The sequence below is a fragment of the Sminthopsis crassicaudata genome, chromosome 1 (assembly GCF_048593235.1).
Source record: "Sminthopsis crassicaudata isolate SCR6 chromosome 1, ASM4859323v1, whole genome shotgun sequence".
Classification (NCBI taxonomy): domain Eukaryota; kingdom Metazoa; phylum Chordata; class Mammalia; order Dasyuromorphia; family Dasyuridae; genus Sminthopsis; species Sminthopsis crassicaudata.
This window is the reverse complement of record NC_133617.1, coordinates 418381147-418409034: the sequence shown is the minus strand read 5'-3', so window position 1 is coordinate 418409034 and position 27888 is coordinate 418381147. Positions and strand designations below refer to the sequence as shown.

The 27888-nt window shown below is 36.6% G+C and overlaps 1 protein-coding gene across 1 annotated transcript in view; it reads right to left on the bottom strand.

Moving 5' to 3' along the window:
* Positions 1-27888, bottom strand: part of DNAI1 (dynein axonemal intermediate chain 1) — a 264230-nt gene that overhangs the window by 164301 nt on the left and 72041 nt on the right. The window contains exons 4-6 of the mRNA XM_074280236.1: positions 21370-21450; positions 4019-4142; positions 3529-3674 (exon numbers count right to left, since the gene is read on the bottom strand). Of these exons, the coding sequence (XP_074136337.1) occupies positions 3529-3674; positions 4019-4142; positions 21370-21450 (351 nt within the window). The remainder of the gene's footprint in view (positions 1-3528; positions 3675-4018; positions 4143-21369; positions 21451-27888) is intronic.

Here is a 27888-nt window from a genome sequence, read left to right as displayed (position 1 = left end):
AAATATTAATAAAAATAAAAATAGAATCACCTTGAGGTTGAAACTCACCAAAATAGCAAAACAATCTGGAATCACAAAATTATATACTCTGGGCTCAAGGGATTGCTTATCATTGTTTTCTCTTTATTATTGGTAAATAGTCCACATTTTTATATTTTTGCTTGGCCTTGTTTACTGTCTAGTACCATACTTCATGCTCTATCACTTTCATTTCTTTTTCCAGAAAGTCTCTAAGGGAGGGATTGAGTTGGTTCTGCTTCTCATTTGAAATTCTGACATGATATATACGTGATCAGCTTAGTAGGAGCTCCTTTGGGAAGACAGCCCAAGGAGTAACTCTGCTCTCCCTCCCTTTATGCACATTCCCCAGCTTTTCCTGCGGTGACTTCTTTTCATTTACAAAGCAGCCCTTCCAGTTGGTGGATGGTTGAAGGCAGTGATAGAAAAAAAAATTAGAGGAGAATAAAAGAGCTAAGTTCACGAAGCCTCAGCTTTTCAAATTCTCAGTATCAAAGTTTTTGACTGAGGCTTAAAATCAAGAGCCCTCTAACTTGTTTTTTTGTCTATATACATATGTATATTTATTATAGATATATATCTATAATAAAATGTTTGCATACATACTTACACATATAGTATTCTATATGTATATATAGACATGTATATATAACATGATCAAATATATGTCTAACATGGCTTATATATTTGTGTTATATCTGTGTAGGAGGATGCTAGATCCTCTCACCCAAACTGACTACTCAGAAGCATCTTCGGATACAAACAAAAAGCATTAATTCAGTCCTTGTAAGGAGAGGCTCAAGGACACCAGCTGAACCCTCCCCCCCAAACAGGAAGTGAATTATATAGCAAAAGATTTGGGTTCATTGGATGGATTGAACCGGAAGTAGCCATTGACCAATGGTCAGCAATATGAGACACGTGACTTTCTGAAGCTTAGGTCTAAGGTCTGACCCACTCTATCTCATAGACTTTTTGAAAAATCTTCACCTGGTCCTATTCATACCCATACATATATAACAAGTTCAAGGAGATATATATATATATATATATATATATATATATATATATATAGACACATACACATGTATATTAATAAATATATTTCTCATTTTTAACTTATTTTACTTAATATATTTTTTTTCTCCCTCCTACTTTCTTCTCAAAAAAAATTTTTTTTGAGGGGGAGAGTAACAAATATGCACAGACAAGCAAAATAAATTTCTTCATTAGCTTTATATCAATTTAGCTCCTTCTCACAAAAGAAAGAATGTTTCAGCACTAGTCCTCTGGAATTGTAGTTGGTTGTTGCTAATAACCATATTTTAATAATTGGTTTCCTTCTTAATCCCATGTATTTCATTTATGCATTTAAAAACATTATCCTAAGAAGGGGGGCATTGTCCTCACTGATGAGGAAACCCCAAAACTCTTAAAATCTCCTTGGACTCTGCCTTAGGGACTCTGCCCCATTCCAAGCCTAAACAGTTTCCTCCTTATCTAAAATCCCATTGAATTCTATTCAAATTCTAACCCTGGCTGAAGCTCAAGCAGGAAGCCAATCTGGGAGTCCACCCACGGTCCCTTCAGATGGTTACTATAAAAAGGGCTAAACTGGAGTCCACTCTTTGCAGAGATTCCAAACATGGCATCCTTATGCCAGCCATGTCAAGGATTTCTGTCCACTGGACTTGTGGTTCCGGTGACTTTTATCTCTACTCTCAACTTTACTAATTAAACTTTACTTCCAAACCCCACAATAAACCTTTATCAATCTAGGTTTTGGGGTCTGTAAATTCCTTTACAGGGGACTCTGTACCGCTACTAGCCCTCATTTAACTCTGTATCCTTGTGCTGAATCCAAAGGGGTTTTAGGGGAGCTCTATTGGACTCCCTGTACCCCAAACTTGCCACTAGACCTCAATTAAACCTAATTTCATTTAGGTACTCCTTATCTAGTTCTTATCAATCTGGATCATTGGCAAGATACAGATCAGGATTGGAGATGGCTCTGGATGCATTGGGAGACCTTGGCCTTTTTAAGCTCAAGTCTTTAATAAATCTCACCGGGGCAATACCCAATCATAGATTAACACTAAAATAGAAATGAGGCAGAGGCCTCTTTTACCTAGGCAAAAAAGAAATCAATGTGGGATGAGAATGTCCTGAGGTTTGTGGCCCAAACAGGAACAATTGTTATTTACATTCACTTTGAGCCAATTAGGACCCAAACAATGACCAAGTGGAGCTTAATCCAGGACCTAATAGGTCAATCAATGAGACCCAGTGATTTAGGGTCTCATTGACAAATCCCTTATGCTGAAAAGCTTTGCTTATAACTCAGGAGAGAAAAACACATGGGAGCGCAACACCAGATTGGTTATAGGGGGAGGTAGATATTTTTGGTCAGAGAAACTCTTGAATTATCGTTTCCTAGATCACAAGAGGTTTTCAATTTGTTTCAGCAGGGAGAATATCCAGCCTGACAAAATCCCATTTAGCACATTCATCTTCTATAGACACAGTAATTATATATTGCATGTAAAATTTAGAACTTGGTCTTGTAATACCTGTCTCATATCTTGTTGGGGAGCCTCCAAAATGTAATTTCAGAGAAACTGAGCTCAGCAAGATAGAGATTAAAGAAGTTTTAATAGTTTATTTGGGTTTCTGAGAGGGAGAGATTTTCTGGGACCCAAGGATCCATTTTGGTCCCAGGGTTGATTTCTTAAAGCATTCAGCATCGAATGGCAGATTCCAATGGATTATACATATGTGGCTCTAAGCAATCAGGGAAGACAAAAGCAAGGGGTGGAGTCTGAACTCTGGTGAGCAGGAAATTGGATCATCAATCCGGTTCTAACAGGGTGAGGACCTTAAATTCTGATAAACTGGGAGTGAAGGGGGTAGTCAGTAGAGACAGAAGTCTGGAATTTTAGAGATATGCCAGTAACTCATCTGCAATTTATGGCTCTATGGAATGCTAATGGTCAGGGCTCCCAGACCTAATTATCTCAGTCCTAATGGCCAGGAATGGGGGTTGCAACTGGGGGGATTGAGGCAGAACAATTCAAGAACTGAGGCAGAACAATTTAGAGAAACTGAGGCAAATTATCAAATTAATTTCTTTTCCACTTTACAAGATTTTCCCAAGAAAATCAGTGTATGCATGTATTGTACCTAGACTATATTGTAACACATGTAAAATGTATGGGATTGCCTGTCATGGGGGGGGGGAGGGAATAGAGGGAAGGGGGATAATTTGGAAAAATGAATACAAGGGATAATATTATAAAAATATATATATAATAAAAAATTAAAAAAAAAAAAAGAAAAAGAAAATCAGTGTGTGTTAAATCAGTTTCTAGTTTTGTCACTAATTATCTAGGAAACCTTAGGTGAGGCACTTCTTTTCCCCAGGTGTCATCTATAAATTGAGTTTATTGAGCTTGACAGCTGCTCATCTCACTCTAGCTCCAACATTTCTGGTTCTGGGGTCAAATAATTTACCGGAACTTCCACGTGGCTTTCTGCTTCCTTCACTTCTCCTTCACCTTCACCACCTTCACCACCTTCTTCACCTTCACCACCTTCCTCACCTTCCTCACCTTCTTCACCTTCTTCTGCAGGCTGCACTTCTATAGCCTCCTGAGAACCTTTTTTAAAAAAGAATGAAAAGACAAGTGGTTGAATTCTATCCATTGGAGAAGCCTTGAGATTCCTCAATCTCAAGCCTTTCTACAAATTCATGCCTGTAAGAACAGTTGATGAATTGCTGTTGCCATTAGAACCAAAGGCCAGTCCTGAAAGTTTGGATGCTTTTCATTTGAGAGATGGCATGGGACTGCAGACTCCCAACAATCAGCTGCTTCCATTTTGCCATCATAGCTGAAGACAGTGTCAAGATTTTCCACCAGCTCCCATGTTTCCAGTTGAGAGTTGTTAAAGAACAGGGAAACTGTGATTTTCGCAGCTGTCTCCAGGTTAACTAGATGCTTACTTGCCATTTCTGCTCTGTAATTCTGCCGTCTGCCTTCATCTGAGTCTTTGAGGATCATGTTCCCAACCAAGCTGAAGTGGACTGCTAGTTGGCCTACAAAACTTATAGGTTTAAATGTCCCTTCCTGTGGAGAGAGAATAGAGTTAGATCAGTAGATTCAATATTTTAGGTGAGGAGAGAATTGGGTCCACATTCCTTTCCCAAAGCAAATATAGCAAAACTTCAATTAGTCAGAAAATGCTTTTTCTTTCTTTTTTTTTAAATTATTATAACTTTTTATTGACAGAACATAAGCATGGGTAATTTTTTTACATTATCCCCTGCACTCACTTCTGTTCTGACTTTTCCCTTCCCTCCCTCCACCCCCTCCCCTAGATGGAAAGCAATCTTATACATGTTAAATATGTTATAGTATATCCTAGATACATGTGTGCAGAATCATATAGTTCTCTTGTTGTACAATAAGAATTGGATTCAGAAGGTAAAAATAACCTGGGAAGAAAAACAAAAATGCAAGTAGTCCACATTCATTTCCCAGTGTTCCTTCTCTAGGTTTGGCTGATTCTGTCCATCATTGATCTATTGGAACTGAATTAGATCTTCTCTTTGTCAAAGATATCCGGAGATATTCACTCAGCGTCAGTTCATGTAAGTTTTAAAAAATGCTTTTAATAATGTTTGATACCCAAGGACATGGTCTCACTCACATAAAATAGGTAACAGATCAGTGATCCATGCTAATCCATGCTGGGGTTACAAGTATCAAAAAAAACAAAAACAAAAACAAAAAAACCCTCTAGCCATAAGGAACTTATATTCTAATACTAAAGACAATAAGAATATATATGTATATATATGATATATATATAGCATAAATAACAAGTAAATAAATTTTAAAATATATGCAAAGTTGTTAGGAACAAAGTAGTTTAAAAGGAAAGGTACTAGCTTTTGAGGGGATAAGAGAAAACTTCCAATATAGAGAAGGTGGTACTTGAATTACCTTGAAGAAAGAAGACTCTTAAGATTGAGGGATGTAGAGAGGGAAGGAAGGAATTTCAGAAATAGGAAATTATCAATGTAAAGTCATGGAGATAGGAGGTGAAGTCATGTGAAAAACTGAGAGAAGCCAAGTTTGGCTGGATCTCAAAATACAGGAGAGAGAATACTGTTTGGTAAGGCTGGAAAAATAGATTGAGACCAAGTTATGAAGGACTTTAGCAGCTAAAGAGAAGTTACATTTGATTCTAAATTCAATAGGAAGTCATTGGAGATTGCTAAGTAGGAAAATGATATGGTCAGATCTGCACTTAAAGAAAATCACTTGGATAGGATTTTGAGCATAAATGGTGGAGGGAGGGACTTGAGGCAGGAATACCAATTAGAGGCTCACTGAAATCATCTAAGTAAGAGGTGACAAGTACCTAAACTATGATGATAATTATGTAAGTGAAGGGAAGAGACTGAAAAAGAGATGTACATTATACACAGCAACAAGAAGATTATACAATGATCAATTTTGATGGATGTGACTCTTTCCAACAATGAGGTGATTTGAGGCCATTTCCAGTGATCTTGTGATGAAGAGAGCCATCTACACCAGAGAAGGTCTGTGGAAACAAGTGTGAATCATAACACAGCATTCTTACTCTTTTTGTTGTTTGCTTGCATTTTGTTTTCTTTCTCATTTTTTTTTCCTTTTTGAGCCGATTTTTCTTGTGCAGCAAGATAATTATATATATATATATATATATATATATATATATATATATATATATATATATATATATTGGATTTAACATATTTAACATATATTGCATTATTTGCCATCTAGCGGAGGGGTTGGGGGAAGAAAGGGAAATTTTGGAACACAAGGTTTTGCAAGGGGCAGTGTTGAAAAATTATTCATGAATATGTTTTGAAAATAAAAAGTTTTAATAAAAAAAAGAAAAAGATATGTAAAGATAAGAAGCAGTAAGATTTGGCAACTGATGGGATATATGGAGTGAAGAAGAGTCAAGAGTTGATAATAATGCAAAGGTCCTGAACCCAAGAGACTAAAAACCCATGGTATCTTAGGGAAAAAAATTGGGAAATTTAGAAGAAGGGTAGATTTGGCAGCAGAGTAGAATGGAGTGGAGAATTAATTCTGTTTTAGGTATGATGAATTTGAAATGTCTCCAGAATGTCCAGTATGAAATGTCCACTAAGCAACTGATAACATAGGACTGAAGTTCATGAGAGAAAATGAGGATACATACATATATAGACCTGGACTTTACCAGCACAGAAATAACAATTAACTCATAGGAATTGATAAGGTCATTTAAAGAAAAAAGAATATGGACTAGAATAAACTCTTAGGGAATACCTATAGTTAGTGGTACTATCCCTGATGATTAATGAAAAGTAAAAGTAAACTGCATCCTTAGATATTTTGCTAATTTCCTTGATATCTATTCAGCTAGAGCAAGAATCTGAAGTTGTATTTGATCTGAAAGCATTTTTGGTCTCAATATGATTATGATCAAATACAACTTCACATTCTTGCTCTAGCTGTGTGGTCCTAGGCAAGTCACTTAATGCCTCGTTGGTTCTGCTTTTTCACCTGTAAAATGAGAGTAATAATATCAGCTACCTCTCAGGAATATTCCTCTTAATGGTGGCTGTGGAAATAAAATGCATAATATTTATGAAGTGCTCTCAAACTTTAAAACGGTATATAAATGCTAACTATTATTATTGGCTTTTGTCATTGTTCAATCTTTTCTTCAGTCATTTCTGATTTACTGTGACCACATCTGGAGTCTGCTGAAGTGGTTTGTCATTTCTTTCTCCAGCTCATTGTACAGATGAAAAAACTGAGGCAAACAATGATTTCCCATATACACACAGCTAATAAGTGTTTGAAACTGGATCTGGGCTCATGAAGATGAGTCTTCCTGATTGTTGACTTCAAGCCCAGTGTTTTATTTAATCAGCAAAGGGAAGATTTGGTTTTATATCAGGATATTTGAGAAGAAATACCAACGATATCTAAAAGAAATGCCAGTAGCAATCGGTTCAGCTTATTCAACAAACTAAGTAAAAGAAAGCCCACAAGTCAGTTAAACCATGAAATGGATTAATTTTACTCAAGAAATGAGAAAGTTTGACCTTTATTGCAACTACTACTAATGTAGCAACTGTTGACATTTTCAGAGTACTTTTTTGGTTACAGAATGCCTTCACACCTATTATAGTATTTGTTCTTCTTTTCTGAGTTCTTCCCATTCTAAATGATGATGATGATGTTAACTGGTATTCATATACAACTTTGCCTACATTATTTTAATTGATTCTCAACATAACACTTCTTTTAAAAAAAAACTTTAATATTTTCCCCAGTTACATTAAAAGTTTTTTATGTTTGTTTTAAAAACTTTTCTCCCTTATCCCCACCTCCACTCTCACTAAGAAACCACTTGTGAAGAGCTATGCAAAACATTTCCACAAAAGTCATATTATAAAAGGAAACATAGATCTCCCACTCTAATCAAAAAAACCTTCAAGGAAAATAAAGTGGGGAGACAGACAATGTTAGGGAGAGAAACACAGAAGGAGAAAGCATGCTTTAATCTGTATTCAGACACAATCAGTTTCTTCTCTGGGTATGGATGGGATTTTTCATCCTAAATCCTTCAGAATAGTGGTGGATCATCATACTGTTGAGAATAGCAAAGTCATTTACAGTTGGTCATCTCAGAACATTGTTATTACTTTGTACATAGTACATTTCACTTTGAATTCATAGAGGACTTTTCAGGTTGTTGTTGTTGTTTTCTGAGAGCATCCTGCTCATCAATCCCCACAAAACAGTAATATTTCCTGACAATCATATGCCACAATTTATTCAGCCATTCTCCAATTGATGGGCATCTTTGTTAGGTTCTTACTAAGTGCTAAGTCGGTACTTAACAATTCTCTAGTTCTGGCGGTTAGGGGAGTTTTACCCCTTCAAACTTCTGGGGAGAAGCTCACATGTTTAGGAGGAGCAAGTTCATTGGTTGAAGTATTTTTTCCCAGAAGCCCCTGAGTTATTCCACGCCCATTCTCTGGGAGGATAAAAGAAGACACTATTGAGCAAGGGGAGAATCTTGTCTGGGCCAGAGTTGGGGTGGCACTCTGGAGGAAGGAGAGTCTGGCCTAGAGATTGAGTTGAGACAGCAGATCTCCTCCCAGAGAGCCATCGGCAGTTTCTGGAGAAAACAGAACATTACATATTGGTCCCCAACGTGGGGCAAGGACTTTTGCTTATCCTGACAAGGATTTATTCTGAGCCCTTCAGAGGAGCTAGCCTGGACCACTGCAGATCTTCTCAATTTCCAATTTTTTTTTTTATTTTTTTTTTTTTTGCCTTGAGAAGCTATCTGAGAAGATAGCTGCTACAAATATTCCTGTACATATAGGTCGTTTTCCTTTTTTTTTTTTTTAATATCTTTTGGTATTGGCATGAATACCATAATAGTAGTATTGTTGAGTCAAATGATATACATTTCAACATAACTCTTAAGTAAATATTATTATTCTCATTTTCTAAATGAAAAAATTAAGATTTTATACAGGTCATTGAAAATAATACATAAAATTAAGTGGTGGAATCAGGAACAAAGACAAGTCTTTGCATTATGTTTCATTGCCTCTCATTTAAAAGATTTTCAATCCCAGTGAATTCCTCCAAAAAACTGTTGCCTAGAAAACAATTCAAATACTCTAAGAAAGAAAACATATTCTTCAAGTTTTATTCAATGTAAGAATTTAAACCTAGGACCTAGGACCTATACCATGCAGAGTCATTTTTAGGTGTTTTTTTTTTTTTTTTTTTTTTTTTTAAGAGCATCCCAAGGAGAAGATGCTCAAGTAGAGTTTAGTGTTAATAAATTGAACAGTGATAAGAGCTATTGTTGAGAGGTTTAAAAAAAAAAAAAAGAATGTGCATGTGAAGAGTTACAGTAGGATTTTCACTAAGTTAATTTTCTGATCCTGATTACACTTTCAAATGCAAATCAACTACTACCCAACTAGAAAGGACCAATATCCCTTGTAGAAATATTTTAGCATCAAGCAAGCAGGGGAAAAAAGAACTGTATTAAGCCACGACATTTATGTGGCTTTCTAGCTAATTATAGCAGTCAAATGGCTGCTAAAATCATAAAATATAAAAAAAATATGACATCAATGACTAATCCTGTGTATATGGCTCCCAAATCTATGTTTTGACCTCTTCTTAGCTTCAGGTGTGCATTTCTAGCCTCATCTCTTCATTTCTACCATGAATCTCATTGGTGCCTCCAAGCTCAATATGTCTAAAATTAAACTTTTTTAGGGGGGAGGGGGTTCGTTCCAAAAATGGCTTCTCTTTTTGACTTCTCTATTTATGTTTATGATACCACAATTCTCCTGATCACTCAGCTTCTACCCTTATCTTCTTCAATTTTTTTCTTCCCCTCAGGAGGAATATTAAGATTATCAATGTTTTTGTTTTTGTTTTTTAGCCAGAAAGAACCTTAGCAATCATCAGAATAATTCCTCTAACCAATGAGAATAAGATTAAGTGAACCTAAGTTCACCCAAGTTAGTACAGAGGCATGCTAGAAATGATTTCTCATGATTTCTAATACTGTACTTTTGCCATTAGTCAGAAACTCCAGGGAAATTCTGATAGCAAAACATCCATATTTTATTTTATATTTCAGAGCAAAATTTCAGCCAGTCTCAGTCTCAATGTCCACTTTATTTATTTAGGAGAGTCATCTTAACTCATACCTAAATAATTCAGAAGAAGGGCATTTTTTTCCCCTTGGCTTAAAATTAGCCAAATTCTGTATGGCTTTCTCAACTGTGATTTGATCTTGGGAAGTCCCTTCTTGGCCCATGAAAGTAAAAATTCCTGTCTCCCAAGATAGTCAAAGAAATTTAAATAGTTTGAATAGAAGGGGGATCCCAATTATGTTAAGACAATCCATCTCACTCTCATTAAGTATATGGCAATGATTCCAGACAGTTAAACCTCACAGAGCCTTAGAAAAGGACTAGATTCTATGCAAGAATTCTGATATGGTGTGCTGACATGCCTCCAGCTTTGGATTCATCTGGATGAGGCAGGAGTCCCTTTGGCCTATTAAATAAGAACACCATTTGAAAAAGCCAACAGGAATGTGGGGGCTAAAACTCCATTTTAGGTTTGTCATCTTTCCTGGAATCATTTTCAATAGGTTGAATCCCCAAGGACAGGATGGGAACTCTTTCCTAATCCACTCTATTCTGTTCATACTCTATTACAGATAGGTCCCATAAGACTATAGTTCATATTTAGTATAGGCTACCATTCAAATAATTGCCCGCTTTTAAATGATTCGATATTAGACTTTTCCACAGATTATTTTCCACAGATATTAGACTTTTAAGTTGAGCCATTCTTCAAGTAGGAAATGAGTTATGTAAGAGCCAATTGGACAAGCATTACCAATCACTTAAAAAAAAAAGTCTGTGGGCTCCCATATGCAGTCCAGGCACAGCAATACTGGAGCAGGCTACCTGGTAACATCACCCTCTCCAGCCTTCCTCTCTGGCTAGATGGTTTCTTAATGTTCTCTGGTCTTTTTGTCTTTGAAGTTCACAGTAAATAGTCTGACCACTCAATGGAGTGCAGAAACATACAGAAAAGGGAAAGAAGGACGGCGTGCGCTGGAAGTAGACACCAAGATGGGATGTTAATGGCAGAAGGGGAAGGGATACAAGTGTGGAAGGCTGATGAAGAATGGGAATTGTCAGGAGGACTTCCATACATTAAGAGCCAATCCCTCCTGCTACTCCACCAATTTCAAATTACCCTCTCCACTACAAATCCCTTTATAAAATGTAAATAAACAATATCATGAATAAACGAGGAACTGGGTGTTGTTTTTTAGGCACTCATCTGAAATTTATGCAGATAACATTTTTTTGAAGCATTGTAAAGAGCTGACAAACTGCATCCTGATATAGTTCCCATTTGCTAATAGTGGTAGCCAGATGGAATTCCACTTTTACTCATTGGGAATGATGCATGATGCATGAATGATGCATTCAGTTTCTCTGTGAAAAGGGCAACTTCAGGTGGCAGGCTTCTTCATTATTATTAATTTGTACTCTGAAATAAGAGTTTAAAATGAAAACCTTGCAGATAACCATACAATTCACCTTAACTTGTTCTTACTTTATCTAAAAGAAAGGCTACAACTCAGGGTCTCTGTAAATGTGCTGGATAGTAATTGGATTTCTTGCCAAAGTCAAGAATCTGTCTTCCTGACTGAAGTTGATAACAATATTTCTAACAGCTGACATTTATATAGCGCTTTAAGGTTTGCAAAGTGCTTTACATAAATTATCTCATTTGATGGAGTCAGAGTGTTGTAGTATGTGAGAGGGTATGACTAACTAATTTGATCAATGTGCTAAGCTTTGTCTCTCTGTGGAAGAGTCCAAAACATTGACCAACATTGGGCATGAGCCAAGCTGCCTGGCTCCAGGGGTCAAGTATTTTCTAGCTCAGCTTCCGCTCTATTGAAGTCTTATTAATGGGCCAATTTGCCATCCTACCGTGTTAATAGCTTTAGAAGGTTTCCAGGAAAGTTTCATAGGAAAAGAAAGCATTTTCTATTACATCATCCTGTTACTTTAAGCTAGAGAATGAAGGGGTAGGGGATGATTGCTTTCCCCCCTCCCCTTTTAAATACTTATCTTTGAATGGTTGTTTTTTTTTCCTGAAGAACTTGAACAATGTTAGGTTATAAATCTTAATAAGATAATCTTAGATAAGATGTTTATATGCTGCTATTCAGACTTAGTATTTCTAAATGGTTTCTAGAAATAATGCAATAAGAGAATGTTTGGGTAAATAAATTTCATTACAATTTCCACAGATGGAGGAGGAGCAATATAGAACTCTTAAATGAAAGGCATGGTGCTTTTCTGCCACCAGGGGACATTTCCATGTTCACAAAAGGAAAATTCAGTGCATCATTTGCATGTATGAATTCTCTTTTTTTCCCCCTTTGAAACTTATGATTATTTCTCCTATGAAATAAAAGCTGTTCTCTAATTCTTTTCATTTGATAAGATTTGCCTTATTGGTATTGTAAGTTTATGTGCGGATGGGCTGTTAGCCCTGGGAAAGGAGAGGGGAGAATTAACATTAATTAATTAGTTACTATTACCTTGCTACTAGATTCAGACTTAAGCTTTATTTATGTCCTTATATACTTTGTGTTCAAAATACTTATTGCTAGCCCTGTATGGTTGTAGATAAACTGATTGGAATTCACATAGAGATGAACCAAAAATAAGACAGTTTCAGATGAGACCTGTGACCATCTTCTTGATGGATAGAGTCAAAACAGAAGTTATATCAACCTTTTAGAAAGAGGTTCCTCAAGACTGAACCTGTTCCATGTCTATAAAACTACTATAAAATTAGTTCTGCTCTGACTGGGATTTTAAAAGTTATAAACTATGATACCTCTACTATAAAAAGAGGTAGGTCTTCCTGCATCTATATCTTCTTCCCTTTAAACCAGGATAATGCTTTTATAAGATCTAGAAACTATAGTTTTATTGGAGCTAGAAACTAAAATTTTCTTAAGGCAGCTGGAGCTTCTTAGCTAAGGAGCTATTCCAATTGCCTGGCTAGTTGGTCATCCTTTAAAACACATCATTGTTATAGCCTAGGGAATCCTTATAGTGAAAGGGAGATTCTCTGGGTTAACAACTTTAATTTATACAGCATTCTTCACAACAATATCTTGAGGAGCTAGTGCAAATACTGTTGTTGGTATTTTACAAAATGGAGAAACTGAGGCAGCAAGTTGTCCACAATCACACAGTAAGCATCAGAGCTAAGATTTGAATATAGGTCTCCCGATTCCACACTGCCTGCTGGTGAGACAGATGATCTACATGATTTAGGCGGCATTGGTAAAGGACAGAGTGCTGGTCTTTGAGCAAGGAAGACATGAGTTAGAATCTTACCTCAAACACTTTCTACCTGTGTTATCCTGCACAAATCACTTAGTTGCCTTAGGCCTGTTATCTTCATCCGATCTATGTACCTATGAAAGCTTATTCTCTCCCAAACTCTGTTCTGGTACTTGGGGACTTCAGTATATCTGTTGATGTCACCTCCATGTTCATTCTCCTTGACTCCTATGACCTAAAGTTTCACAGCCTATCCTAATCACTCATAAGAATGTTCATACCCCATATCTTTTTTGTCACTCATGAGAGTGCCTCTTTCTTGATTCTGAGCTCAGAAATTTCCCTCTAATTCTATCTTTTCTCTCTCTTCTTCCTCAATCCTCCTAAGTTCAACAAAACTTGTTTTACTTCTACCCCTTCCTATTTTCCTAGTGTACTAGACTAATTTTCCTTTCTTTACATACTTTACCTGTTCAATATTGCTATCTAGTTTCCACCTTGTCCCCTTTTATGATGACCACTTATTTTGGAGAACTGGCAATCAGTGTAGGTGATTTGTCACATAGATAGTGAGAGTCTGAAGCTGAACTTGAACTTAGATCCTCCTGACTCCAGGGTCCATACTCTACACACTGCATCACCTCACTGCCCCTAATACCATTCTTTATGTCCTGCTAATCCTCAGCCTTTCAATAATAATATCTGGCTTGAAGTCTTAAGAAGTATAGCACATGTTATTTCATTTGATCCTCACAACAGCCTTTTAAGACAGGTGCTATTATCTCCATTTTACATATGAGGAAACTGAGACAGGAAGATTAAATGACTTGCCCAGAATGACACAGCTAATAAGCATATAGGGCAGAATTAGAACTCAGGTCTTCCTGACTTCTTCCCAAGTACTTTATCCAATAGACTTTTTTTTTAAACAAATGTATATCACTTAATATCAATTAGGACTCCATTATTAGAGAGGAATAGTTTTATTCTTCTTTGGCCATCTTTTCTTTTACTTTCTCAGTGGCTGGTCCAAACCCACCTTTAATTCTTCAAGGTTTAATGTGTCCTCCAATTCTTCAAGGTTTAATGTGTCCTCCATCCCAGCTTATCTCAACAGATGTTCTTGCTTCTAGGAAATAAAGGCCATTCAAGAAGAACTCCTGGTCCTCCCCCATTTCATGTCTCAAAACTTATTTCATATTCTCTCCTTTTTTTTCTTTCTGTAAGGAAAAAAAACGGGCTTTCTTCTTTCCAAGACCAAATTTTCTATCTGTGTCCTTAATCCCATCTCCAGCTATTTTCTCTAAAACCTTATAGTATCAATGCACATTTTCTGTGGTACCATATCCTCCTTTTTTCAAACCTTCATTAACTACTGGATCTTTCCCCCCTGCCTAGAAGGATACATAGATCTTCCCAATTTTAAAGAAAGAAAGGAAGGAAGACACTTGACTTTGCCCATCCCCCTAAAGCTATCATCTCATAACTCATCTCCCTTTTACCACCAAATTCTTAGAAAAAATAATTGTCCAGATGAGTTTCCTTTTTTCTTTTTTCTTCTTATCCAACTTTTTATTCCACCATTCCATGAAATGACACTCTTCAATCTAAGGAGCCTAATTGCTAAATCCTGTGGCCTTTTTCTTGGTCCTCATCTTTGACTACTTTGCAGTTTTTGAACAAACCTTCTTCCTGAATGTTCTTTCCTTTTGGCTCTGTGATACTATTTCTCCTTGTTGTCTTCTCTCTAGTGTTTTTTCTTAGTCTCCTGGATTTCCATCTATTGCTCCTTAGCTTAGGTATTGCCCAGGGGACTATTTTTGGTCCTTATCTCCTCCCCTTGCATAGACTCTCTTGGGGAGTTCTCAGCACCTGTCTATACAAATTAATCTCAAATCTATTAATCTTGCTTCTGAATTCCGGTCCCACTCCATCTGCCCAGAGACAGGTCCATAGTAATGTCCCATGAGCATCTCAAACTCAGAATGATCAAAGCAGGATTGTTTTTTTCCACAAATCTTCTTTAAGCTTTCCTTTATTCTTGAGTGCCCTGTCACCCTGCTAGTCATACAGATCTGTAACCTCAGAGTGTGACTTCATTTTCCTTGTCTACCATGGTTGTTGTTTAGTCATTTCAATCATGTCCAGCTCTCGTGACCCAGTTGGGATTTTCTTGGCAAAAAAAAAAAAAAAAAAAAAGCTGGAATAATTTACCATTTTCTTCTTCAGCTTATTTTGCAGATGAGGAAACTGAGGCAAATAGGGTGAAGTGATTTGCCCAGGGTCACACAGCCAGTTAAGTGTCTAAGGTAAGATTTGAACTCAGGAAGATGAGTCTTCCTGACTTCAGATCCTGCACTTGTACTGTGGCTCCACCTAGCTGCCCTTTTGTTACTCTATGTATCACAATTTACTCCTTCCCTAATTAGGGGGAATCTGCTATGTATCCATTTCTTTGCTACCACAAAAAAAAAAAAAAAAAAAAAAAAAAATGTATAAATATCTCAGTGTATTTGACATTTTTCTTTTTTGTCTGTCAAAGACAAACCTCAAGATATATGCCCAGAAGGAAGATCTCTGGGTCAGAAGTTATGGATATTTTAGTAAATTTAAAGCAATTCTGAAATTGCTTTTCAGAATGCTAATCTTTCCATTTAAGAAAAGAGGAATCTAAGAGAAGTAAAATGTGCTGCCCAAAGCCATTTAGGTAGCAAATGGAGGAACCAAGATTTAAAGCCCAATTTCCAACTCCATCTTCCACACTCACTGTTTCATGATCAGTCCTCTTTTAGATAGATAGATAATTTTTAAATTACAACTTATCAACAAATACAAACATTTTGGCTTTTTTGAAAATATATTTTGAAGCCTGAATGCTTTAAATCACCAATAATTTTGTACTACAATCCCTGCTGGTTCACAATGAGTTCATTTGTTCTAACTGTGAGCTTGCAATTTGTAAGTACATCTAAACCAATGGGTGTTAACAGCCTGCCCATCATGTTACAGGAAATTCTGTTATAATGAAGACTATGGAAACAAAATTCCTTAAATAACTACACTGACATAACCCAACTGATCACTAGCTTCTTTCTACACTACTAGAAGGGAAACTCTTCTAAAAAATCTTAATCTTCTCCTTGCCTTAGTAAGCAAAGTTTGAAGAAAATAATGGAATCTTTCTTTGATGATTCAGCATCTTATTTATACTCTCTGAGGATCATCTTGTCTGAGCATTGCTTGCTATTGTTGACTATTATGGATATTCAGGTAGAAGGTAGATTAGACAACTCTCTACTCTTAATTTTGTCACCTGTTTCTTCCAGAACTGGCTTGCCCATCAGTCCTTCTCTCTCTCTCTCTCATCTTCCAATTCTCCCCATCTACCAGCTCCCTCTACTCTGCCTATAACATGTTTTTGTTGCTCTTATTTTTCAACACTTTTCTCTGGTACTAAAATCCTTCCAATCTATTGTCTGTTCATATAAATTGGATTGGAATAAGCCCTGTGGAGCATGCCAGGTGATTCATGAGCCTGCAAAAGTAGCATATGCACTGCTCTCCTAGGGAACAAATGTAGAATGATTCTGAAAGGCTTGTCATCTGGAAGATAACATAGCAAACTCTAGGCATTGTTATGATTAAAGAATCATAGGATAGGGAGAGACTATATCGAAAAAAACTGGTTAATCTCCCAAGAAGAAACCCCCTCATCGTAGACTTTAAAAGAAGAAACTCTGCCCTCTAGTTTTCTCTCTTCCTTCCTGTATGTGAAGCTTGTGTGATATTTAGCTCTTCTTCTGTGGATTTCCTGGGAGAGAGACTTTCCCTTGGAGGATGGAATACTGATACCATCAATAATCCTATACCACTCAATACTTTTTCTTCCTCAGCTTTCATGAAATTGCTCTCCTCATTGCTTCCTTACCGATCTGACTGCTCCTTCTCTCTTTCTTCTATTTTTCTCCTGCCCCTTTAGTGTAGGTATTCATCAAAGCTCATCTTAGATCTCCTTACATTCTTTTCCTCTCTCTTTTCTTGGTATTCCTCATCACCTCAGTATTAATGACTCTCAAATCTACATAACCAGTCCTGAAATGGACAGACACGAGATAGACAGCTCTGACCAGATTATTCAATTTAAGTCATCACTTATTAGCTGGCCAGCGACTGACCCCACTAGACAGGCTAGTAGAGATCAGCCCCGAACCTTTAGTGAGGTACACTTTTAATCCTGTTTACCACATCCTGGTACAGCCTTGTGGTGACACAGTTTCTCAGTTACAATGGGGAAGTGTCTGGACGAGAGTGTCGGCATGTTTTGCAATGTTGTGATTTGGTTAGACACCTACTTCTCTGAAAGTCTAGATTCTCATGAACCGGGGGATGGGGCCCAGTCTGAACATAACACTCCCTTAATTTAGTTTAAGCAACATTTTCCTATAAGCCAGAGGCCCCTTGACCCAGGGATGAGGGGCCAGTCTTTTGTCCCTTTCAGTCCTAATCTTTACTCTAATTTCTAATCCTATATCTCTAAATGCCTAGGTGGGACTTTTGTGCTAAAAGCAGATATAGACTAGTTTTTCTTTTAAAAGGAATTTTGTTTAGCCATAGTAGGGAAAGGATATGTTATTAATGAACTAGATTGTAAATTCCCAACTTCTTTGTTGGTCTACTGATTAGGAGTCTGAGGGAAGAGGCGCTACCACCTAAGGAAAACTTTTTGTTAACAGTTAGTCTACAAATGTTTCATTTCATTCCAGTATTGAACTTTAATAGATCAAGGTATACTTCCTAGTAACAGTAGCATATTTCTAAGTTAACATATCAAAAACTGAATCAATTAACTTCTCAAACCTACCCTTCTCTCACCATCTACATTTCTGCTAACGGCACCACAATCCTCCCAATCATTCAATCCAGAAATCTCATCTATCTCTGATTACCTTTTTTTCTCATTCTGTTACCAAATGCAGTCAACTTAACTTCTATAACATTAGCATTTTAAAATCTATTGGCTCCTTTCCATTTGCACTATGATCCTAGGTCAAGCCCTTGCTACCTCTTATTTTTATTACTTCAATAGACTCCTAACTGATACTCTCTTCCCTCCAATGTATTCTTCACACAATTGTCAAAATAATCTTCTTAATCTATGGGTCACAGCATATCATCTCTTTGCTCAAAGATCTCTGTATTTCTCCAAGAAGGAATTTCTGTGTACAACCTGGATATTAAGGTCTGGACAATAATCTATCAACTTGGTTTTGCATGTATGGATGGTTAAAGGGTTATGGATTTCATTTAAAAGACTCTGCAATGGCCTGAGGCTTGATGACATCAGCCTATCATCCACAAACAGAAGCCTTTAGATCAATATCCATAAGGAGCATTTCTTTGACTAAATTTAAATTGGGCATCTTCCATGACAGTGGCAAGTATGTCTGACAAGGAGAGCTGCCCATTTTGTGGCTCCCTTGATAATAACGATTAATTATTAATGGGGGTCACCCTATTGGGAATTTTGGATGATTCTGACAAATGCACAGGAGATAACTTATAGGGCTCAGAGAATCTCAGACACTGCATTTTGCTCTACCATATCAAATATTTTTTAAAGTAAATCAATCAACATACATATTTGCTATTTATCTGGCATTGTGGATACAAAGACAGAAAGAAAACAGTCCCTAACCTGATGAAACTTATTCCTTACTAGGAGAAGGGGAATACAAAAAGACATGCAAAATGGATACAAAGGAGTTCCAGGAGGTCTTAACAAGGAGAGGGGATCAGGAAAGCTTCCTTGAAGGACATGGTGGCACTTGAGCTAAAACTTGAAGGGATCTATGGGATTCCCAGAGATGGAAATGAGAAACTAATGTTGAATGAAACAGGCAGAATAGACAGTATGTGAAGGTGATCAGACTCCACACAGAGGCTGGAGCCTCACTGGAAGCATTAACAGTCTTTAATCAAACAGTTTTTATCAGCTGTGACGATTCATACCTCCACCTCTCACATAAGGGTGATGCCATCAATGCTGAAACAAAATCCTTATCAGTTTCTATAGTGAGGACAGTTATCAGGACCATATCTGAGCATCCCGATTGTATGAGAATATAAATAATTTTAGTACAGCATATGTATACAGGAAGCATAACAGTAATAATGAGAACTAGCATCTATATAGGGTTTTTGGAATTTACAAAGTATTCTATACACATGATTTCATTTGATCCTCACAACTTTGTAAGAATGATGCCATTATCTCCTTTTTATGGATGAGAAAGCCATCTGAGTGAGGTTAAATGATGCAGACAGGGACATATAGCTGGGATATATATCTGTGGTGGGATTTGAACCCTAATACCAGGTGTCTCCATCCCTTATGTTATTTAGTTGCACACAAATACATACAGAGTATATAGATATAATGTATATGTAAAATATATCATGTAACTATAATATATAAATATACATACAAATACATAATGTACACACAAAATATGTGTATAAATATACATATAAACATATATAATGTATATGTAAATATAATTTATATATAATATACAAAATTGTATATAGTGTATGCAGCTAGGTAATACTCTATATACATGTATGTAGATATAGACACACATGTGTATGGGAAGTCAGTAGCAGAGTAGATAGACAGCCATCTTTGAGTCAAATGTATACATGTGTATGTATAAAGTAGATTGTGAGGTACCTATTTATGCCTACATATACCAACATGTCAAAGATATTTACACACACACAAATAAATCTTTTACAATAATTCCAAAATAGGAAATTCCTATGAGTCCTGGGAATGGTGAAGGAAACATAGTCTTGTAGTAGCACTGGCCTGGCAGCTGGCGCTCTGGGCCATAGTTTTAGACTTGAGGGGCATTGTCCATGTCACAGTGGACAGATTGCTGGACCTGAAGTCAGAAAGGCTCAGATTTGAATCCCAGGCCCAGGTTTGAATCTGACACTAACTGACCATTTGACTACAGGAAAATCTTTTAATCTTATTGACCTTAGCTTCCATAATTATCAAATGAAGAAAATAATTCTTGTACCTGTTAGACCTACCTCACAGGGCTACTGGGAGACTCAAATGAGATAACACATGTAAAGCATTTTGTAGAAAAGGTTATGTTAATGGTCACTATCATCATCATCATCATCAATTCTTTCTTTTTTTCTTTTGATCTCTGAACCCTCCCAAGATATCTTGGAGTTTATTGGCTAGATTTCTTTCTTAAGATCCAGACCTTAAACCAAAAGCAAGCTGATTCTAGTTGACTGGCCAACAAAAGGTCCCAGGCTAAGCCCAATTTGGTCACTATTTATATGGAGAACTCACAGAGGGCAAGCACTCACAAGGTGGTCAGAAAAGGTGATACAAGGACACTCTCACGGTCTTCACGGTCTCTTTTAAGAACTTTAGCATTGAGACACTGGCACGGGACCGCCCACCATAGTGCACCCTCAGCAGAGAAAGTGTTGTGTTCTATGAGCAAAACAGAATTGAATTGTCTCGGAAGAAATGTGAAATGTACAAAGTTAGAAAAGCTATCCCAAATGTTCATAAGGACTTTTTGTGTCAACCTGTGGGCAGAGTACTCCGAGTTCATATTGGTCTGATCAGCCATAGTAGGACACACTGCAACAATAACATAGTCATGTCATTTTGGTCCCAACCAGCTAATTGATTCAGAATTAATGTAAATAGCAGTCATTTCTGCTTTGGCCAGAAACCCTGAAGGTCTTTCCCTCCCAGATTTATTGATTTAGATTTATTATTTTTTTTTTTTGACTAGGTGAAAGAGGAGATTCTTTTCTTCAATTGTTGCCTAGCCTTAATTACTAAATGGGTATGATCTCAGTCAAACTGAGACCTGTTGAAGATTTTAGTTTGGCTACAAACTAGATGAATGGCTTATAGGTAAATAAATCGTGCAACTTTTCATTATCTTCATCTATAAAATTAGTTGATTCCAGCTTCCTTTTTGCTTTAAAATTCTATAAGTCTATAAGTGATCTCCCCCAGTCCCACTACAGTATAAATTTGCTGCTGGAAAAAGATGAAGAGAAATTCCTAAAATTCTTCAACACAAGACCACAAGGAAAATTAATATTGAAAAAAAAAGAAAAAAGAAAAATGAAAGCAAAGTCCTAGTAAAATCTCAACATCTTAACATTACAAGGTTTAAAGAGTTTTTGAAATCCAATATATCTTTCTGCTCTATGAAATTATCATGCACTGGAACCAGTCCTCTTTGACATAAACTGCAAACAGACATTCTCAGACACCTGGGGTTTTGGGTGACAGGCCAAGGGACACTTACTTTAAAGCTGAATCTGACGATATTTTGAGGAGCATGTGGGTTATTGGCTGTCAGGATCCGAGTGAATTCTTCTTTTAACTCCTATGGGATAGGAATACAGAGAAAGACATTAATAAAAAACATGCTCCACACAGAGGGCTGGCCTAAGTCCCGTGAAAAACTAGCAAACTTCTCACACAGTTCCACAAACACAGATGACATTACACCCTATGTTTCCGATCAGCCACTTCTGGGGACCACATTTCTAAAGAGCTGGAGGGCAGCACTAGGCCGGGCCAAGGGTAATGAAAGTCAGGCCAGGGATCATATTAGCTACCAACTGTTTTCACTCTTTTACTGAGAAAACACACACACACACACACACACACACACACACACACACACACACACACACACACACCCCAAATCTGCAAGAAGAAACCCGTGTTTGAGCCAAGAAGACTCCCTTTCCCAGCGGCTCTCCTTCTCATGTTAGCAAAGCCTCATTCCTGTCATGCTTCCCAGATTTTGTGTGCTTTGTGCAAAATTCAGTGCTCAAAGGAAGCTTCCCCTGGGACAGAATGGATTCCTAATGTATGTGTCCAGACTATAGTTTGGCTATTCCTTCAACACCCAGAATAATACAAACCACTTCTTAGTGGTACAGAGCGGCAGTGTGGTTCACGGGGAAGAACAAAGACTGAGTCAAGAGAGAAGGGTTTAGTGCCAGCTTGGGTACTAACTCAGTCTATTCTTGGGCAAGTGACTTACTTTCTTTTATCTTTGGTTTCCCTATCTTTCAAAATAAAGGAATAGATCAAACCAGAATTTTCTAAACCATGTTCAGCAAAAGATATTCTAGAAAATGTAAATTCATTTTCATGAGAAAGATTTGATACTAGTGATATTTTTGCTTAGAATATTAAATATAAAATTACATATAAAAAATACTTATTAAATGGGACTTTTTCCAAATATGAAAACAGACTGAATGTCCTCTATTTTGTTATAAAATTTTCCCATTTATCATTTATCATAGGAGTATAGCCTATCCCAAGGTTTCACCATGACTATGGTGATTAATATTTACAAACTGTCAATATATGTCAACTCCCAATAGGTGGCGAAATTCGTTTGAGACATATTGGGCTAAATCATCTCTGTTTCCTTCCAACTCTTCCATTCTATGATCCCGTGGTTAACACAAATAGGTCAAAATATATCATCAGTGCCTAATTAGCTTATCTAAAAGAATCTAGGATCTCTACATAGGCAAAATAAAATGCTATTTTAAAAATTCACTGTATTTGCTAGTCTTTGAGAAAACATTTCATATCATAGAAGGCATACATACAACTTATTTTAAAATAATCTATTGGAAATTACATATCTAAGTGAGATGCTACCTTCAAACTAGATATTTACTTCATTGAGGCTGACATTACTCAAAATGTATCTAGATTTCATTCTTGGTAATTGCCGTCAGACTCTGCAACCCATTCCTCTGACTATCCTCAGTGGTAATAAATCTCCATGTGTTGCTCTGAATATGTAAGCAATTACAAGTTATCTAAAGACAAACCTAATGATTAAGGTGAGGATTCTGGGTCAAACACAAGGTGTGAGTATACAAAGAAATGATGTTCATTTTCTTGTGAGGCTTGGCTAGTGTATTTAAAGTGGAAAACACTCATGTAAATGAATGTTTGTTTAAATTTGTTCTCAATACTTTTGATTCATTTCCTGATATAACCCTCAAAATCCCCCACAGTTTTATATTTCTATGATTTAAATAAGTGTGGCAATATTTTTGGCATGCCTAAAACATATTATTGAAGATATTAGACAGACATAACATCTGACACAAGAGGGTCAATAACTTTGGGTCTTCATACATTGGTTTTGAACCAATATTCATTTACTATTCTATTATTCTAAGTGCCTGATTTCTGCTTCATAGAAGTCACCTATAATACCATCCTTAAGAGATGGCCAAACAGCGTGCACCAATAGCCATTTAGACCAAATTCTCTTGCTCTTTTTCTTGCCAATATAAATTTTTTAAGATTCATTGGGCCAAACCTCCTTTTAATTATGTCATTTAAAACTGGTTTTTCTTTTTGCTCCATATTGACATGATAAGAACATCAATGCTATTTTAAAAGATATGCAATTTCACTTCTACTAATGCATACTTCCTCTATTGCTTAGTAGATGGTCTTTATGTATTGCTATGGTCCAAACAATTCATCATCTAGTAGTTCACTACATTCTGGTAATGAGTCTCTCTGAACTTCTTCTCTAGGCTGACCCTTGAATGGCAGACACAAAGACTGATCTGATGTTAAAAGCTATTCCATATTGTTAGAAGTTTATGCTCTGTGTCACAGCCTCTGAGATCCTAGCATCACCTTTTCTTTACAGTGAAAATTGAAGTGGGACTTGAAGGAAAGAAGAACTTGGCAACTTAATATTTAAATTGCCTGGAACACAGTAGAGGATTAATATTTGCTTGCTAAATAATTCTGGATGTAACAAATGTAAAAAATTCTTTTATTTGATTATGTACATTTATTAAAAGATATTTTTGTGATTGTTATTGTTATTGTTTTTCTCCATAGTGATGAGTGGTAAGAAGGAATAAAAATAAATGCTTAGTAACTGAAAAACAATTAATAAAAATATTTGCTAATTTATTGAACAGAATATTTAAGTAGAAAAAATTGCCCAATATTAAAGCCACCTAGAAGGTAGCTTTTATTAGGCTCTTAAGAAGAGTTCCCAATACTAAAGAGTGAAATAAGAGGTTATCTCTATGGTGTGATTCTTGAAGAACCAGACAGTTCCCCTTGCCCTTTGATATAGTCTACTGATAGCTAAGAGATGAGGTTAAAGATAGAAAGAAAAAAATTATAATAAAATATTGATAACAGCCCACTTTGTGATAAAGAATTGGAAATAGAGACTGGCTAAATAAATTATGGTATATTCATTTAATGATCTACTTCTTCACTAAACATAATGTAAAGAATTCAGGAAAGTATGGGAAAATTTGTATGAACTGATGAAGTAAAGTAAGAAAAACCAACAAAAATACTACATAGTCAGCCAAAATAGCAATTGTCTAAATGGGGAGACGGACTTCCTAGCTCCAATATATTTATACCAGTTAAATCCTGAACTTCAAGCCACACCAAATAATGATCAAGAAATCCAACAAAAAAATTATAGTATGTCACTTCTTCTACCCTATAACTATAGAATTAGCCAGAAACCCATGTGTAATAAGAGAGGTGGTCCCTCTAGCAAAGTTAATATCAATGCAAATTTGAGGCAGGGCACATAGAGAGCTTCCCATGCTATGTGTAAGGAGACAGCATAAGGGAAGATTCTTTTGACCAAGCCCCAGGTAGTCAAAAACATTCCACGGTGAGGACCTTTTGGAAACTCCTGGTAGTAGCAGGATAAAGGGCTGTGACCAAGCAAGCTCCACAGAGCTCCAGCCAGGATAGCTTGCAGGCACACTCTATCCCAAGATGTCAGAAAATGCCCTCAAGAGCCAACACTCTGAACCACAAAGATCCAAGAGGACCTAAAGCTTGGAAATAGAGGTCACAATAACTCAATATGAGATCAAGCCAGAGGTATGGAATAAAGGCAGATCCTAGCACAAAGTTTCAATTCAGGAACTAAAGCAGGAGAGATGAGTAAAGAAAACACTAACCAATACTACAAAAATATTTCAAGTCTAGAGATTCCTAGAAAGAATAATTCAACTAAATTTAATTAAAATGAAAATAATGGATTTTTCATAGGGACTACATAAATACATAATGAATATAAAGCAAGAGATCAATAAAATAAAAGATATAGAGAAAGAAATTAAAAGAATAATTAGTGGAAACTATTTTTAGTCATATGAAAAGATGCTCCAAATCACTATTGATCAGAGAAATGCAAATTAAGACAACTCTGAGATATCACTACACATCTCAGATTGGCTAAGTTGATACCCAAATCTATTAGAATCAGAAGGCAAGGTAAAGATAGAATCTATTGATCATCTCCTAAGGGAAATCCTAAAAGAAAAAGTCTCAGTAATGTCATAACCAAAATCCAGATCATTCACTGTCAAAAAAAAAAAATTCAAAGAAATTTCTGCTAAAAACCGGAAATCTTAGAATACAATATTCCAAAAACCAAACGTTATAAGCTTATTACCAAAAAAAATCCCCTCACCTTGTAAAGCTATAATATAATTTTACAGGGATATAAATGGATCTTAATAAGTATATTAAGTATTTTAAGCATTCATTTTAAGCATTCCAGGTGAAAAGACTGAGCTAAGTAAGAACTTTTAAATACAAACACAAGAATCCAGAGAAATTTATAAAAGTCAATCAATAAGTATTTATTAAGTGCTTTCTATGCACCAGGCACTGTGCTAAATCCTGGGAACATAAAGAAAAGGCAAAAGACAGCCTTTCCTCTCAAGGAATTTACAGTCTAATGGGTGAGAAAACATGAAAACTACTATTATATACAAACAACATATAAACAGGATACATTGAATATAATAAATAGAGGAAGGCATCAACATTAAGAAGGATTAGGAAAAGTTTCTTGTAGAAATGAAATTTTAGCTGAGACTTGATGAAAGCCAGTAGGTAATCTCAGGTAAGGCACTAGGGATTGGAAGGAAGGTGGGACTAAAAAAGTCCTGATGCAGAAGGTAGGTGAAGTCTTTTCCCCCCCTGACTTTAATGATAGCTTTTTTCCCCCAAAATACACGCAAAGATAGTTTTCAACATTCACCTTTGCAAAACCTTGTGTTCCAATTTTTTCCCTCCCTTCCCCCCACTCCTTCCCTTGGACACCAAGTAATCCAATATATGTTAAACATGTGCAATTCTTCTATACATATTTCCACAATTATCATGCTGCACAAGAAAAAAATAGATTTAAAAGGGGAAAAAAAGGAAGCAAATAACAAAAAAAGGTGAAAACAATATGTTGTGATCCACATTTAGTCCTCTCAGTCCTCCTCCTGGATGCAGATGGCTCTCTCCATCACCAGACTATTGAAATTGGCCTGAATCACCTCATTGTTGAAAAGAGCCACGTCCATCAGAATTGATCATCACATAATCTTCTTGTCACTGTGTTCAGTGTTCTCTTGGTTCTACTCATTCCATTCAGCATCAGTTCATGTAAGTCTCTCCAGGCCTCTCTGAAATCATCCTGCTGAAGGTTTCTTATAGAACAATAATATTCCATAACATTCATAAACCATAATTTATTCAGCCATTCCTCAACTGATGGGCCTCTGAGTTAAGTTCTGAAGAGATTGGGAAGAACATTCAGAGAATAGGGAACAACCAGTGAAAATGAACAGACCCTGGAGATAGAGTTTCTTGTGTAAGACAGAGGCCAGTGCCACTAGATCACAGAGTATATATAGCGGAACAGGGTATAAGAAGATTAGAAAGGGCTTTGAATGACATAGGATTTTTCATCTGATCCTGGAGGTGATAGGGAGCTATGGAGTTTACCTAATAAGGGAGAGGGAGGTGACATATTAATTTTCCTAAAGTACAGCTCTGACCATAACAGCTGAGTGGAAGCTAGATGAGAGTTAGAGATTTTAGGAAGGGAGAAAAACCAGAAGACTACTGCAATAGTCCAGGAATGACAGCAGAAGAGCCTACACGGCAGGGCAGTATCAAAGGAGACAGATGATGCAAAGGTAGGAGCAATTGGAAAGAGCGATATTAGGATGTTAGCTAGCACTTATAGCACACTTTCATGCAGTACTTTAAGATCTACAAAGTGCTCACAAATATTCTCTCCTTTGGTATTCACAACAACTCTGGTACACAGGTGATGGGATCAGAGGTAGACACCAAAAGTTGGGATTCAGCCATATGAAGAATTCACAAGGGCCATTCTCTTTAACAAAAGGTAGATTTATTTAGGAGAAGAGGTTACAGATTAAATGAAGAGATACAATAGACACCCGGAATGGTATACAAGAAACAGATTTGAGAGACCATATAGTTAGCAAGGAGAGGGGTTTTAACAATTAACAAAGGAAAAGACAAGTTCCCAGTGGAACTCACAATTAACCCTGGAGAAAGGGAATATGCCATGAGGTGGGAATAAGCCCTTAACTGGCAGGTTAAATCTATAGGAGAGTTTAGCACCCTAAAAGAGTTATTTAGCTGTAACAAGGAGAAAGACACCATAGAAATGGAGGAAATAGAAAGAAACACATCAAAAAGGCAGAATGTCCTGGCAGGCTAACCCAAAAGGGATTCTGCAAAGATGGCATGGGCCATGGACAGATTTATGGAGGAAATTTAACTGTGGGAGTTTGACTTCTGATTGGATACAATCAAGACCTCCACAGGGGGTGGGACCATAAGGCTGAGCTAATCTCCATCAATGCCCTTCCCTGCTTGCCTCAGAGAGTAAGTGTATTAGTACTTCAGGCTCTCTCTGTCAACCCCACTTAGTTACCCAGAACTTCATCATGGATGC